This window comes from Corvus cornix, chromosome 2, assembly GCF_000738735.6.
Source record: "Corvus cornix cornix isolate S_Up_H32 chromosome 2, ASM73873v5, whole genome shotgun sequence".
NCBI classification, from domain to species: Eukaryota; Metazoa; Chordata; class Aves; order Passeriformes; family Corvidae; genus Corvus; species Corvus cornix.
The window spans coordinates 106,604,741-106,620,470 of NC_046333.1; the positions used below are offsets into that span (position 1 = coordinate 106,604,741).

A 15,730-nucleotide genomic window follows, 5' to 3' on the forward strand; every position below is an offset into this window, starting at 1 on the left:
TAGGCCTGGGGAAGAACAACTATCTGTTTTTAGCGTGTGACAGGGAAACTGAAATATCTCTGCTTTTCTTTACCATCGCCCATTTTCCCTGCTTCTCGCAAATTGAACAAAAAATGAAACCAAGCACATACTAGCTTTACAGAAAGGCACAAATCTGAGGCTTTTTTTCTCACAACAGGACATTTCAAAACTAATCATTTCATGTATGAATTTTATAGAGCCACCATTGCTCATTCTTGTGAGTTGCCCTGTTCCCTTAGGTTGAAATTAACCAATAAATCTCCAAAGCTAATAAGTTTAAATTTTGAACTTTAACTCTCTGTTGGGCAAAACATCAGGAAAAGAGCTGGCATGCTGACAGCTAAGTATCTTTGGAGAGAGAAAAAGGAGGCTGGCCCATTAGAGCCATCTTTCCAGGAGTTTTTTTGCTCCTTCTCCCTGTAAATTGCAGCTGGAGTTGTTCTAGCAACACTAATGGCATTAGGATCTGAAAGCTCTTGATCAATTATAGCAGGCAGCCTCAGGCAGCGGGAGATCTGCTGCTGGACTGACTGGCAGTGCGGCTTTTCCAGAGCTGTCATTGTCCTTGTCTTCATAAACAGAGATGATAAGTAGGAATTATTTACACTGATGGGTGAGAACGGCATCTTTTCTTGATGTCTCATGAACCTCTTCTGCTTTTAGAATAAATCTTAACAGTCAGGAATAGCTAAGCATAAAATATAGGCACAGAAGGCTGACATCTCTAAACAATAATTATCAGATTCCTTTTTGCAATAAGCAGAAGGCTTTTTCATGTATCTAGAAGTCTGTTTAATATTTCATGGACTCCTAAATTATTCACAGGTTAGAGTGCTCAACTGTTGCTGTCATTTAAAGAGCAAGTGCCCAGCAGGAGTGTTGCATGAGACTTTGTAGATCACGTCAAAGCATAACATTTGGTTCATTAAAGAAGTGTTATACTTCCGAAGGTAACAGCATCCAATTTATACTCTCTTAATCCTGGCCTGGCTAATAAAAGACAGGATGAGATTGCTTGTTTGGATCCTTATCTATCTGCTCAGTAAAACTTTTCACCATCTGACAACAAATCTGGGATCCCATGTCACCTGGTATGGTTCCAAGAAAATCTGTGAACTCTGTTAGATGGAGAAACTGTCATTTTTTTCTTGCTAAGGAAACTATCCAGTCTGGCTGCTCAGGAGGCTGCTGGTCTCACTCCCAAGGCCAGAGATTTTCACTGCTGGGACTGAAACCCCTTCACAGCAGGAGGCCCCAGTGTCCCGATGGGTTCCCACTTGACTCCTCACACACCCCATTCAGACCAGATTTCCTCACCAGTTCAACCCCAGGTTTCCCATGGCAAAGACTCAGATGTCTCATTCCATACAGCCGCTTACTCACGGTGCAGTAACACAGAAACAGCTCAAGCTGGTGCCTCTGAGGAGGATCCCCAGCCAAGGAACCCCTGGGCTTTTACACCCTCACAGTCTCCCAGAAGTCTCCTCATCCTCCTGAGTCTTTGGCTCCTGCCCCCCTGCTCTCTGTGTCCATCCACCTCACTGGCTCATGGCCTTTATCTCCTTTGTTATGTCGCTGTGTTTCCCAGGGTCCATTCACCTGGCTGGTGTTACCCACCTCCCCGCCCTCTGTTATCCCAAAGGCTGGCAGTTCACGGCCTCCCTTCTCAGGCTCCTACCTGGAGCTCTGCATTTCAGTCTGCATCTCAGTCTGCAGCTTGTGAGCCTGGCTACTTGGACCAGATGTATTCCTCAACATTCTGCAGTCATGGGTAACTAAGACAATACATTTTGTTTTGAGGGTAGTTTCTAATGCTGCTCAGCCTTCCAGAAATGGTATCCATGAATAGAATACTAGAGCTTGACATTGATGTAAACCAGGGTAGCTCCCCAAACTTTGTCAGAAACTGGAATCTAGTTTTTTGCCTCCTAAGGAAATGTTATCCCTGATCTTCTCATTTTCTCAAGCTTTCCCTGCTCAAATAAGGTGAAGGTAGTAAAATTAAGTTCCCATGGTTCATTTTTGGTTTTGGGTGTCTGCTTGAATTCCTTGAAGTTTCTTAAACAGCAATTTTGGAAATAAAGCAGGAAAATCAAAACTGAGGAAGAGGAGGTAGGAAGTTTTCTTTATTTAAATGCCTCTTTGGCAAGGACTGTCTTTCCTACTCTGCATTTTCTAAGCACTGCTTACTACTGGATATTGGTTTGTGCAGTTCCTGAGTCCCACTGGTAATTTAAATAACTTAAACACAGTGAAAGCTTGATTTGGTTTTTTATATGAAGTGCCTGTCCTCCATATGCTTCTGCCTTGCAGAGCCCCTTGGCTGTGGTGCCGTGCCAAGGACATGTGTCCTAAAGAATCTGGTGGCAGTGGATGGCTACACTGGTGCAGTGGCTTTACCCAAACAACCATCCTGACCCTTCCCCAGGCACAACTCACCCTTTTGGAGTGGGCTAAGGGAAAGCATCCCCCAGATCTTTCCTAGTTGTTCTTGGGATGTTGGGGCTGTGGGGAGGAAGCAGCTGTGCTGAGACTCCCCCAGCAGCGGGCTGGCAGCCTTTGGGCTTGCTGTCCCAGCAAGAGCTTTGCTGAGGGATTCTTGAACTCTTTGTCTTTAATAGGAGTGAGGGAAAATAAATAAAGGCTTGTCATGCAAAAGTTTTATTAGCTTGCTGTAGGTCATACTGATAGGGAACTCAAAAAGGATACAGTAAAGTTGCTTAGGAATTCCTTATGAGGTGTTAACCAAGATCTTTTATGAGAGAGAGGAGGATGTGTATAAGCCAGGGTGAGCCTTTCCGTTTATACACTCATAAGAAACTGCACATTGTTTAGCACTGATTTTCCTCAAGAGAGAGAGTTTAATTCTCTGGTTTATGGACAGTTTTCTCTCCAAACAGAATATTTTATTACTCCATTTTACAACACAAGCAGTCATATACTATCGAGAAATACAGAGCATATGTAGAGAAGGGGAACACCTCAAGTGGCCTTTGCAAAACAGGGAGAATTACTGCAGTGTTGCAGTAAGGTCCTGAAAGGAGAGTCCTCTTTGGAAACATCAAAAAGATGAGGAAATGGAGGCATTAGTGTCCATCGATCTTCAGCTAATGTCCAGGAATCATTCCTGTGTGTGCTTGCACTTGCCAGCTGACCATGCTCCCTGCTTCAAAAGCTCTGATTTCTTTCCAGTCCCCAGAGCTGGCCTTTATTTTTTAAAGCTGCTGTGCTGACTCTTCAAAGCGTGATGGATTTCCATTTGATGAATGGCAGAGTTATCCGTCCATGTCTGTTAATTACATGGAAAAATTTCTCCATGACATGTTTTTAGAGTTGTAACAGCATTATTTATTGCTCTGTGTCTGTAAGGTCTTGAGTGGAATGAAACTACACTATTCTGGTGTCAGGTGGTTCAGATATTTGTTTTCATTTTGGGGTTCAGAGGCTTCCTCAAATTGTGTGTTTGTTTCATAGATAAGACCTGCTGAAATAGTTACAATTTGGCATTTATCTCTTGGAGAAATAGCTCCCTTAAGCACTTTCTGCGCAGGAGCAGAGAGGCTAATACCATGCTTCTGACAGAGGGTTATTTTTACATAATTATTTGTCCAGCCCCTCAGTAACATGATATCAGGAAACAAGAATGATAATATGACACTGTGCTAAGTGAACTCCAATCAAGAAACTAAGAGGACTTTGTTGGGATTAGAAACTTGATACAATCTTTTCCTTTGTCACTGAAGTATGTTTTCCAGCAGATAGATGTGTTGGATTTTTCCAGCAGTGAGGTACATGACATACTGGGGACTCAGGATAGCAGTGCTTCAGAGAAATAAAATGTGTGATAGGTTGGAGAGGAAAGACAAGGAAAGAGGGTGTGTTGTATGTCAGAGCAGGAGATAGCCCAGCCCTGCGACTGGGTGAAGAGCCTGCGGGGCTCTCCCGGCCTCCATGTCAGCATCTCTCCCACGCAGAGTTTTGAGCACAAACTTGGACCTCGGCAGCAATCAGCCAGGAAAATACTGCAAGATAAATATTATGGAGTTCTGTACAGCTGTCACTAGTGAAGCACAAATTTGCTCCTAGTCTTTTTTACCTTTGCTCACATTTTATCATGAGGCTAAAGCATGGGATACAGTCTGCTTGTCTCAGGCATCTCATTTATCTCCAAATGGAAGATGCCAGGTGGGTCAGTCCTTTTAAAGTAGATCCCCAAGTTTCCATGCCAGGGTCAGGGAGAACTGGGTTTCTCCTGTCAGTCTCCAGCAGCAGAGTCACTGGGCTTTTGCCACTCTCCTGTGTTCTTGGAGGAGCAGGAATCCTTCCTGGAATCTTCCATGAGAAATTACCTCTGTTTCATGGGTATGTGGCCTGGGAACATCTGCTGGCCAGATACATGGCAGTCAAGTGCTCAGGCTGGATTGGTGTATCTCACCTGAAGTGGATATGACTTCTAGTTCCTTCCCAGTGCCAGGTTCTGTCACAGGTACCCAATGAAGAGGAACCTTGCTATGCATCGTAGGTGGGGTATGAGCTGCAACCATGAGCAAAGTGGGGGTTTTCTCTGTTAAGTGTTTGGAACACACACTTTGGGAAGCACAACACAAGTGCTTCCCATAGGAAGAGTTGTCTGATCTGTGCTTCATTGGCATGTCTGGATTAATGCTGCACCGTATTTCAGCACTGGTGGTGGGAGGTGAACAGGGCACATGTATTAAGAGCTTTTTCTGCTCTTCTTTGCTTCTCAGGGATATGAAGCTGGATGGTGGACGCCAGTGCCATTCTACTGGAGTGTGTCTGAAAGACATAATTGGTCTTGAAGGTGTGGAGCTCGGAGCAGATGGGAAGGTGGGGATGCTTCAGTTCCTACTCCCTTACATTTTATTTTGTAAGGGGAAAAAATGGCTTAACTAATAACAAGTGCAAATATAATGCGCAGTGTAACCCAGTAGTTAAAGCACAGTATGTGCAACTGTAAATAAGCTTAGCAGAAATTCATGAGGACTGCCCAAGCTGTCAATGCAGACAACTCTGTATCCTTGAAGAAATTTGCCTCTGGCAATATCCAAGTCTGTAAAGCGTTACTGAATTACACAGCCTTCCCCTGGCTCTAGTAGGAGGTATCACTGCAGGGTATATTGTTAGGAGCTTGAAAATAATTTCTGGTGAGAGTTGTAGCTGTAATCCTGTTTGCTTTCAATTGTATGTAATAACATTTTGCTTAATAATATATTTTTCCAAAGAGCAGGAAGACAGTAGCACGAATCTGATGAGTCTTTCAAAATCCAAGAGTTCATTCTCTTGAATAGAATAAGCAAATACGAATCTTTAGGGAAATGATACATTTTAAGGAAATATGTAGAGGAGAGACAGTTTTGATCATAGAAGAAAATGTTTCTTCCTGAAAGCTGATTTACTTTCGACAGTTCAGTTTGCTGTCATATATGGATTTAAAGGCCCTGGGTCAATGCTGCTACAGGTTGTGCTCACCTAACCAGGTGTCAGGCCAGACTACAGGCTGTAAATTCCTGAGGACAATCTGTCTGCCTATAAATAATGAAAGCTCACATTTTTTATTTGATACCTGTTCTGACCTCCTCGTAAACCAGTCTAGAGTCTCAGGCTCGGTTTTTTCCTTCAATGCAATGTTATTTTTGGAAAATAAGCCAACAAGAAGCAAGGCATAGCTTTTTCTTGGCCAGGGGTACAAGCAGAGAATCACTGCACTCTAAAAATAATTTTGTCACAAGTTACTCATTCACACTTAGTCCATGTTGGGGGGTAGTAAATGATCCCCCACAACCATTGCTGTGAACTGGAGCTCACTTATTACATCAATAAGACTCTGCCAGACGAAGCCCTAAGGAAGAAAAATAGCAGAGAAAGTGCTTCAGTTTAGCAATGTTTAAGTGATTTGCCTCTGTGTGCTGAGGGACCTATACAGATGATGCTAGTTCAGTGAAGAAGCTGCTGAAATGTGGTACAGAGAAGGCCCACTGGAAAAAGCCTGACCAAACTGACATATTTTTAAATCTGACCCTTGAGTAGGATTTGGTAAATTCAGTGTATTAGAGCTTGTGTGTATGTGTGTTTGTTTTGCTGAAGAATTAATGCCTTTGCAAAAGCATTTTTTGCATGGATAAACTGACTGCACTGAAGCAAATGTAGGTGACTGGTTTTTATTATCTGTGCCTAACTACTAAATCCAGAAAATCCTCCATTAATTTGGCTTCTCTTGATTCCAGTTGGAATGCACCAAAGGCATCCCACTGCATCCAAGCTGGGCTGAAAGTAACTCTGTCCATTTTTTTTTTTTTTTTTTAGACAGTTTCTTACACACAGTTCCTATTTCCCACCAATGCTCTGGGAACTCGGAGAAACACGATAGATTCCACCTCATCTTTCTCCCAATTCCGCAATGCAAGCCATCGTAGCCTTTCTTTGGGAAGAGCTAACAGCACCCAGGGAAGCATTGATGCAGGTAACTTCTCAAGTGGCTTGTTTTAATATCCTTGGGTACCCTGATGGTAGGCAGTTATTGCAAAGGACTGATGTGTTTCAGCCCCCCATTAGCTTAAACTAAGTAAAATATAGTCTTGTGTTGTGGGTGGAACACAGTTCATTCCCTATTTGCTTAGAAAGCTTGCTTGTGGGGGATGGAAAGTTAAATACACAAGCACGTTGGTTGTATTGACAGCCCCGATGGCACCCAGCGTGCCTCCTCCTGTCATCAGCATTGTTTGTTCCTCCTGCTTCAGGCTTATCCTTACCTTCCTTTGCTATGGAAAATTTACAGTGGCAACACAGTAGTCATAAGCTGAAGGTGTAAATTCCACTTGTGACCTTTGTTAGGCTGGAAAGGGCTGTGTTTACAAAACCGGACACAAAACATAAGCCAAAGCACTATATGCTTAAGATATTTTGGCATGATAAATGAGATGAATCAAAACATTTGCTTGAACAGATGAAAACTTGTTGCTGGGAATAAAAGTCATTGTGGAGCTTTATATAATTCTGCAGTTCTCTAAGCCCTAAATTCACATTTACCAGGTAATTCATAAGCTGTAGGTCCTCTATATCTTGGCAGATCACCTTAGTATAGAAATGCTTAGAGTGGTCAAAATTTAGAGCAATTTTTCATGTCTTTAAAAAGTCTTGAATGGAGATAATATTGTGCATTATCTGTGAACTCGCTTGCCACTTCTGTTAAGTCCGGAGATTTCTTGATGTAATTAATTCATTTCTTCTATATCTAAACTGTTGTTTTATAGGTAGTGACCTGGGAGACTTTGTTGAATACGACCCAAATCTTTTAGATGATCCCCAGTGGCCATGTGGCAAACATAAGCGGGTTTTAATATTTCCTTCATATATGGTAAGTGATTCTGTGTAGGACAGAGAAATTCTGGTAACAAAATTCTGAAGGTTGAGGTTTCATTTGGCCGTATTTTAAGAAGACTATTATTATTTTTAATCTACTAATAAGAGCTGTTCAGAATGCTTTGTTCTAAATGACAGCTACTTCTCGAGACATGTTAAAACAAACTCATCGAGGTATTACAAAAGCAAACGCTTTTATTACCACTGTATTTCATAAATGCTTTAGATGAAAGGCTTGCTCAAACAATGCACCCATTCATTGGCATTTAGAGGAAAATATATACTTCCTCAAACTGGCATCTATTACAAAACAGGAGGATGCCCACTGGGGTTTTTCTGAAGTCATGAAGCTACGCTGTGTTTTGATGCTAATCATTCACTTCTCTGAACAGCTTTGTTTCCCAGGTATTTATTTCACCATGGGATAGTTCTTCCTTTGATTGCAGCAATTGTGAGCAGAGTCTGTATATTTCTCACTATATCCAAACCCATAATGATACAGACACATAACTGTTCCATGGTCTGTCCTCTGACTAAATGTTTCTTTGGTGACAGACTTTTGTTGCCTTTTTTTTTGGTTCCTTCAAAAACTGTTTTGGCAGGACTGTTGCAAGATGCAGGGCAGTCATACACATGTGAGCATGTATCTGTCTGGATTATACATCCAGAGTAATAGTAGGCAGTAGAGAAAAGATTCTACTTTTTTTTTTCCCCCAAAGTGGTGACCTCTACTACTCTTTTCTCTGTAAAGATATGATAGGATTTGAAACACTGAGGTCTAAAGTGTTGTCCATGTTCTTGTTTAATTTGGAACAGAAGACATGATTTAAGAAACTGCTAATGTATGTAAAGATACAGCCTTGGTATGTTCTTATCTGCCCCCACCCCAGGGGTAGTTTGGCTCTTGGGTGCTCCTTCTTCAAAATAAGCTCTGTGTTTCATGTAGGTTGAAGATTATCTCCATGCTAGCAGGAATGTTCTGTCTGTTGCACACAGAGGCTTAACTGAGTTCTGAGGCTGTATTTATGCTAGATTTTCAAATGGGAAGTCCAGAATGTCCTCTGCTTACTTGCTGCCAGTTTTCCTTTAAGGGTTGGCAAGTTATTTTTTGGCTGCCAACCCACAAAGTGGCAACCTTTTATAGCAGCTACATCTGTGTGGGAAAATATTTGTCAGGTTTTGATATGGTTACTGGACAGGGAACTATCTTCCCTCAAGGAGAAAGACATTATTAGCCAACATCCAAAGGGAACATAGCTTTAGCAGTCATGGCTCTGTTTCTGACCTTCCTCAGGCTGCGAGTGTCTGCCAGGCAGTACAGGTCTCCATGGATCACCTGAAATCTTTGATCCCTTTGTAACCTGATGTTGTCGTGGACATGGTTAAATGAGTCAAACAGGGGCAGCCAGGATGGCATCCCGCAAGGGAGTTCTCCACCCAGGAGTGGGTGTTCAGTGCCATTCTTCTCCACATGCTGGTTAACCACAGCATTTCAAAGTCTTGTATTTGTACTTCTATTGTGAAAAAAAGGAGCTGCCAGGGGTATGACTAGATGCCCTAAAGGTGAAAAATGGACTTCAAGGACAATTGTTAAAATCAGTGTCAGTGTTTATCTAGAATATATTTGCATCGACAGGGATCTCCCTGCTTTTTAATTTTCTCTGGGGATTAATTACTGCTGTGTCTGGAATAATGTCTTATTTCACAGTTGAGGGGTCTTTTCCTGAATTTGCCTTCCAGATATCACCTTTTCAGCACTGTCTGAGGGTCTGTGGGACGCCCGTCTCCCTTTCTGTAGGCAGGTACTAATCCAAGAAAGCATTGAAGGACATTAAGTGCTCTGTTTCTTTTGTTGAGGGGAATCACAGGGAGGTGCCAAGGTCTCTCTCAGCTGGGGTTTTGCCTGCCCGCAGCCAAAGCAGCATAGCTGTGATGCCATGCAGGAGCTGCATGGCTTTGCAAGAAACTGAGGGGCGGGTGGTTGTTCTTCAGTGCTCAGCTGAAAGATGTGACAAGGTGCTGGTGCTTCCTTCAGCTGGAAGAAGGGAAAAAAGGTAGTGCTGGAGTGTCCTGGGAGCTTGTGGGTTAAATAGGGTTTTGCAGTTTGGGCAAGGGCTTGTGCATACAGCTGGTGAATCTAAGGCCATACTGGCTATGCAGGAGACTTTACTCACATTTGTTTTAGACTTTCCTGACTCTACTGCATTCCTTCTCCCTCTCTCTGCAGTTCACATCAGTGTGAGCAGGAGCATAATAGGCTGATGATTTCAAGTCATCTTCTCCTCCCCCCTCCCCCAGTATAAAAATCAGTGCACACTACAATTAAAGCACATTGCAGTCTGGGGGCCAGCGAGAGAACTGTGGTCTTTTCCTGACTCTGCACAGCCACTGCAGCAGTGCCAGACCTCTGCCAAATGACCGCAGAGGCCGGGAGCAGCCGCTGGTCCTGGGCGGAACGTGGCTGTAATTGCTGCCTCTCGCAAGCGCCAGAGCAGCTGAGAGCGGCTCTGATGTCAGCGCCCAGCATTTTGTTGTGCGTGGAGAGCCGCAGCTTGTAATTAAAGTTTCGTTACTTGGCCAGGATTTAGCATTAATGCTTGACAGCTGCAAGCTTGTAGATACTCCCCTCACCCCTCCTTATGGATATCAGAGCAATTAATGGGGGGAAGGTGTGGAAGAGGAGTGGATGCTGGGCTGCGGCACTGCCTGCGGGATAGAGCTGCATGCACTGATATTACTCCCATGAGTCTGGCTTGTGCTTTGCAGGCCAGGATTTCTCTGCTGGGAAAGCTCTGTTGAGGTCTGTGTGAATGCTGCATCAGTAAACACTGCAGGCTTTATCCTGAGGCATAAGACAGACAAAATGTGTGGTCTGGCTTGGAGTTTACTCAGAAGTACATGCAACTGGCACTCTATGTGCTCAATTTTTGTGGAGCCCAAGTTTATCATCACTGTCATTGACTTTATAGTCTTTTAATTTTACTGAGCTGAATTAGCCCTGACTCTTGGTGAGGAGTGTTAGCTACAAGTCCTCAGCTGTTTTCAAGGAGGAGCTGAACTTCCTCCTTGAAGATAGCTGTGGGGAAGAAGTGCTTTTGGTTTGGTCTTTTTTTTTTTTTTCTGTAGGGAAGTCCCAGGCTTAAAAGAGCATACACTTTCCTGTCCCGTTTCTAAAAGTAATACCCACAAATTGCCTGTCATAGGACAATTTTGAAAGTATTCTTCAATACTTTCCCAACACAAACTCTACAGCTTCAATTAATTGTATTAGTTATATTTAAACTCTGGTCAGCCCTGGAGAAATTATTTCATTTTGTGTTGTCTTTGTAGGAGAGTCTGCAATCTCTGCTGCAATATAAACAGTAAGAGGTAGAAAAAAATCTTGCTGGGGGGTGGGGGGGAAGGGAAACATCATGTCATGCTTAACAGATGTCTTCCTGGCTGATACTGCTGAAACAGGAATTCGTGCAGATTCTTAAATCTCTCTAGAACAGGAACTTTATCTACCCGACTGAGCATTAATTTCTTTCCTCGAATCCCATGTTGACTAGCATACGTGCGGACTCATCAATGCCCCCTGGTCTCTCTGCATTCTTTCCAGCAGGAACGCCTTCTGTGCTGAACTAGAAAACTCATTCACAACAGGCTTGAGGTGATCCTGCAGTCCTGCTTTTGCTGGTAACACAGAAACACAGGAGCATGTTAGCTGGTCACTGCGTGCTGCCAAAACTTACAGCAAAAGAAGAAAAGCCCAGATCAGCAGCACGTTGACTTTGAGTGACCCTCCTGTAGTTGCATCCCTGTAATATCCATCCATCTGTTCTCAAGGGATACACGTGGAATTAGGTTTGGGTACTGAACTACGATGTCACTGTGTTGGTTTAATAATATAAAAATAAATTGACATCTCCACAGCACTAATAAGAAAAGCATGTCACAAAAGTCTGCAGAGCTGTTACAGTGCCTGTCTGCCAGCCTGCACTTGCCAGGTACCGCTGTAGCAGCGAGCACAGCCAGGCTGCATTATTTAATATTAGTCCTCCAGTGTGATTTTCAAATTAGAACTGCTTGCTGCCCTGGCCCTTTGGTCTAACAGAAGCCCTGCATGATGTTATAATGCATTTGGTCTCTCATTCCCCCATTCTGTCTTTCATGAGGAGCACCAAGGTCAGGAAGACTCCGCTACAGCCAGTGTCCTTCAGTGCTGTCACCCTGTTCTTCGAGCCACTTCCGTAGTTGTATATTAAGTATCTCCAGACTGCTTTTTTATCAGCTGCTGACATTGTACCCAAAAGTCTCAGGGAGCAGAGGATTGCAGTGGTAGATAATAGTATTTAAACCCTGTGCTCTATACATTTGATGCTATGTTTGGCTGAGACTCCAACAAACAATTATTTTGTAACAATGACACACTGTATTAATTGAGAATAATTCCAGAGTGTTAACATTATAAAATAAACTGGTGTCCTTCCCTGTATTTAATTTCAAAGAGGCAGTTTTGAGACTATTTGCCTTGTGAAATACAAAATCTTTCAGTTTAAGGTCCTTGAATGTTAATAACTTCGTAAAAACAGAAACATCTTATTTTAGTCTATCTTTTCCTTTTTTAGAATTTTAACTATAATTCGGAATCACTCCCATTTTCCGTCACAGTTTAAAGTCTCTTCACTATCAGGAATTCCCATATATATCCATCATAAGCCATAAGTATATGAATTAGGTTACTGGCAGTTGATAGGTACATAGCTGGTCACTTATGGGATGCATTAGTCAGAGAATGCAGAGTCATTGACTTCTTTTCACTTCTTGTGTGGCTGAGAACTTATCAGTGACCTACTGAAAGTCTGTTTCAGGTATCAGTCTTCCATCTGCTCTCTGTGGAGTAGATTTGTCAGGGGTACACAGTAACAACAGCTGAAGAGAGCCTATCATATATCTTTCATTTTATTCACCTATTTTATTCTGATTTTATCCTTCTTAAGCTAAGAGATAGAGGCATCCAAGGCTGGATCATCTTTTACTGGTGGCATGCCAAAGTAGGATTTATTTTCAACAATATTTCATTCCTGTCAGTCTTTCCAACCATTTCAGGAATCCTCTCTCCTCCCATATTTATGAAACTATATATACAGCTTTCCTATGAGAAAGCAGCTGCTTGAAAATGCTTGTGAGTAACACACGAGCTGAGCTCCAAGTTCAAAACTGCCAGCCACGCAAAAAGTGTGCAGAGTAGAGACTTGGGCTGAAGCATTCATCACGCTGTCCAGGCATCTGTCAGCTACCATATATCAAGGCTTTCATTTGTCTTGTGCCTTCCATGGCCAAACTAAAATATACATACACAGATTTGTATACAGAGAACGTAACAGAGCCCACGAAGGAGTATTGCTGAATGCTGAACTGAAATGTGTTCCGTGCAAATAAGCTGTGAGAAACAAGACAGACGGTTCTGGATGACAGAAGTTAAAAACATTGGAGATTAGAGTATGAGAGACAGTTTAGTAGTTCCCAGTGCCTTTTTCATGTGTCTGACAGCTCTGGGAGTACAGAGTGCCTGGCTGGTAGGGAATAATATTATGTAAAAGAAAGCATGTTTGGAGATAGAGAAAAGCTGTTCTCCTTTTAGGGAAATATTTGCAAACCCTTCATAAAATTTGGAGCATCAGTATTGATCAGAGCCCTGACACAGGCAATACCAGAATTATCCTGGACAAACAGATGTGTATTTTTCTTCACATGGCAGCTTCATTTGGGACATGCAGGCAATTCAAGTGCAATGAGGCGGCCTGAAACAGAAGAGCAGTGTAAACGCTGAGCAGGGAGCAGGCCAAGAAGGATGGCGTTGTGTCCAAGCCTTCCCCTGTCAGATCCCAGCTGGTTCTTGTGGGTTGCTGAACCACCCCAGAGCTATCCTCTGCTCCTTTACTCGTGTGCAGGGGCAGTAGTGAGGGTTGCTGCTCAGTGCCAAGCTGTCTACAGGGTGCATGAGATGCCCTGGGCAGGATCAGGGTTGGGGACCAAGATTTCTTTGTAGTGTCATGAGTGCTGTGCCCCAGCAGGAGGGGTACTCAGGTGCCTGGTCAGAAACCATCTGAAAGGGTAACTGATTGATCACTCAACAGATGCTAATTCAGCATTGATTTTAAATTACCTCTCAACAGATATTCTTTAGGGTTTTTTTCTGCCTGCCTCTCGGATGGGCAGGGTCCTGCATGCACAGGATGCATTTCTGTAGGTACCAGCTGGACAAGCAGCATCCCATTGCTCAAAGTCTGGCTTCTACAGCAGCTACGAAGGAAAAAAAAATCAAGGAACAAAAAAAAACTTTCACAAATCCTTTTCTTGAGAACAAGGGCAGTTAGCTGAGCTCTCCAGCATGGCACTGACAAGATGAGACAGCTGCCTTAGAGCCAGTGTGTTCAAACATGCTGCTGTTATCCTGTTACATGAATCAAAACCAGCACACACCAGCTTTCATCTGGATTTCATTATTGTGATTTATATCGTAGAGACTGTTGTCTCGCAGGAAGCAACAGTATTCAGAGTTGGAGAGGGGGAGATTCTTATCAACGGGACAAAATTGACAAATCTCTGTGTTTAAAAATAACCATACCTCTTTACTGTTCTCAGTTTTAAGCTGCCTGCTTAGTCTCAAGCCTCTGAGTGCTTTGCTTTAAATGAAATTTTTAAAAAGAGCTTTTCTCCTTCCAAAAAGAATTTAGCTGAATTCTGGCAAAGCTCCCACAGGCTGGAGGAGTCCCAGGTAAAACAAGTCGGTGCCTGCAGAGCAGCTGTGGGGAAAGGTGCATCCCAGGGGGCTGCTGCTGCTGTCTGGCAGAGCCCAGGACTCGCTCCCCCTCTGCACAGTGGCCCCCAGAGCTGGGGTCACCCTGATACTCACTTGTTAGAGGTGAAAACAGCTGAAACTCGCTGTCTGGCACAACTTCTGTGCAGTCCTTCAGCTCAGGCTGGAGGATGGACAGGGCCTCCCACCGCTGCTGTTCCCCTTCTCTTGGGAAGTGGTTTCTGTTGTGCACACAAGCAGGGGAAGAAGATAACCTGGAGATAGCTCAAGGCAAGTTAATTAAGATAAAACTAAGAGCTCTGTGGTAATGAAGAACAAACAGTGGGCAGTTAGGTTTGTAGTTAAATATGAAATAAGGTTTCAGGTAGCTTTGTACAGTAACACTGAGCTCACTATATCTAGGATTACCCAAGACAACCAAAAAATTCTGGTAGTAACTAAAATCATCTTTACATTTAGTAGGATGTATGTGCTTTGTGTCTCTTGACTCTGTAAGCAAGAGCAGCATGGACCCATGTTTCTGTACCCCGAGCAGCAGACAGCAGTGGTCTAAATTAGAGGTGGCTTGTTTTAGTGTCCTCTTGTAGCAGTACTGAGAGGAAGCCTCTTAACACATAAAACTCCCAGCATATCTGTACATCAGCAGCACCCAGCTTGCTGATGATCGTTTGGCAACACTACCAAGGAGTAGGCAGGCAGGCTGCAACATTCCAGGGAAAGAAAGGAAAGGAGTAGTTGTTAAGAGCTTAATTCTTCTTCTTTAGAGGGCTGAGCCGTGCCAGGTGAGACAAAGCATGTGAGAGGCTGGCTGCAGTGAAGGGCTGCACAGTGCATGCATACATCCTTCCAAACTCAGCAGGGTTAAAACCAGGCAGGCCCACACATTCCATTGAAGGCTTTCCCACCTATCCCGGGTAGGGCAAGGCTTCTCCTCCCTGTCTTTTCCTCTCTTCCTTTTCTTCAGGTGTGGCAGCACTTTGCCTGCTTCAGCATCAAGGCAGCTTATGAATTTTTAACCTCAGGGGCACTGCACTGTGTGCCTGAACCTGCAGTCAGATTCATCCATGCACATGCAGGGCAGCAGGTGTGGCTGAAGGGTGTTGATGCTGCAGAATGGCCCATGTTTTAAAACATGTGCATGACCATAACAACACCCCATGGCAAAACCTTGGTTTTCCTCTCTATTACAGTGTGTTTGCCTCAAATACTGCTGGGCACTATTCAGGGGAAACACATGCTCTGCTCTGTTTTAAATTCCTATAATTCCTAGTAATTCAGTACCGTATCTCCTAAATAAAGTGCAGGAAAAGTTAGGTGTGTTTTACTCTCCTTCATGCTTATTTTGGAAACAGAGAACAACATGACTGGATAAAGGGAATTGTCTGCTTTCTCTCTAGAGCCATTGCACTTTGTATTCCCAAGCCCTTCCATATATTATTTTGATTGAAAAAAAGCCTGAAAGCATATGCAGTCAGTCTTTTTGGCTGATTTTGATTCCCATGAGGATATGTTACAGCAGAGCTC

The 15,730-nt window shown here is 43.3% G+C and overlaps 1 protein-coding gene across 1 annotated transcript in view; it reads left to right on the forward strand.

Annotated features, from left to right (window-relative positions):
• CABLES1 (Cdk5 and Abl enzyme substrate 1) overlaps positions 1-15,730 on the forward strand; it is a 70,782-nt gene that overhangs the window by 48,417 nt on the left and 6,635 nt on the right. Inside the window, 3 exon segments of the mRNA XM_039548724.1 lie at positions 4,770-4,869; positions 6,346-6,502; positions 7,293-7,396. Of these exon segments, the coding sequence (XP_039404658.1) occupies positions 4,770-4,869; positions 6,346-6,502; positions 7,293-7,396 (361 nt within the window).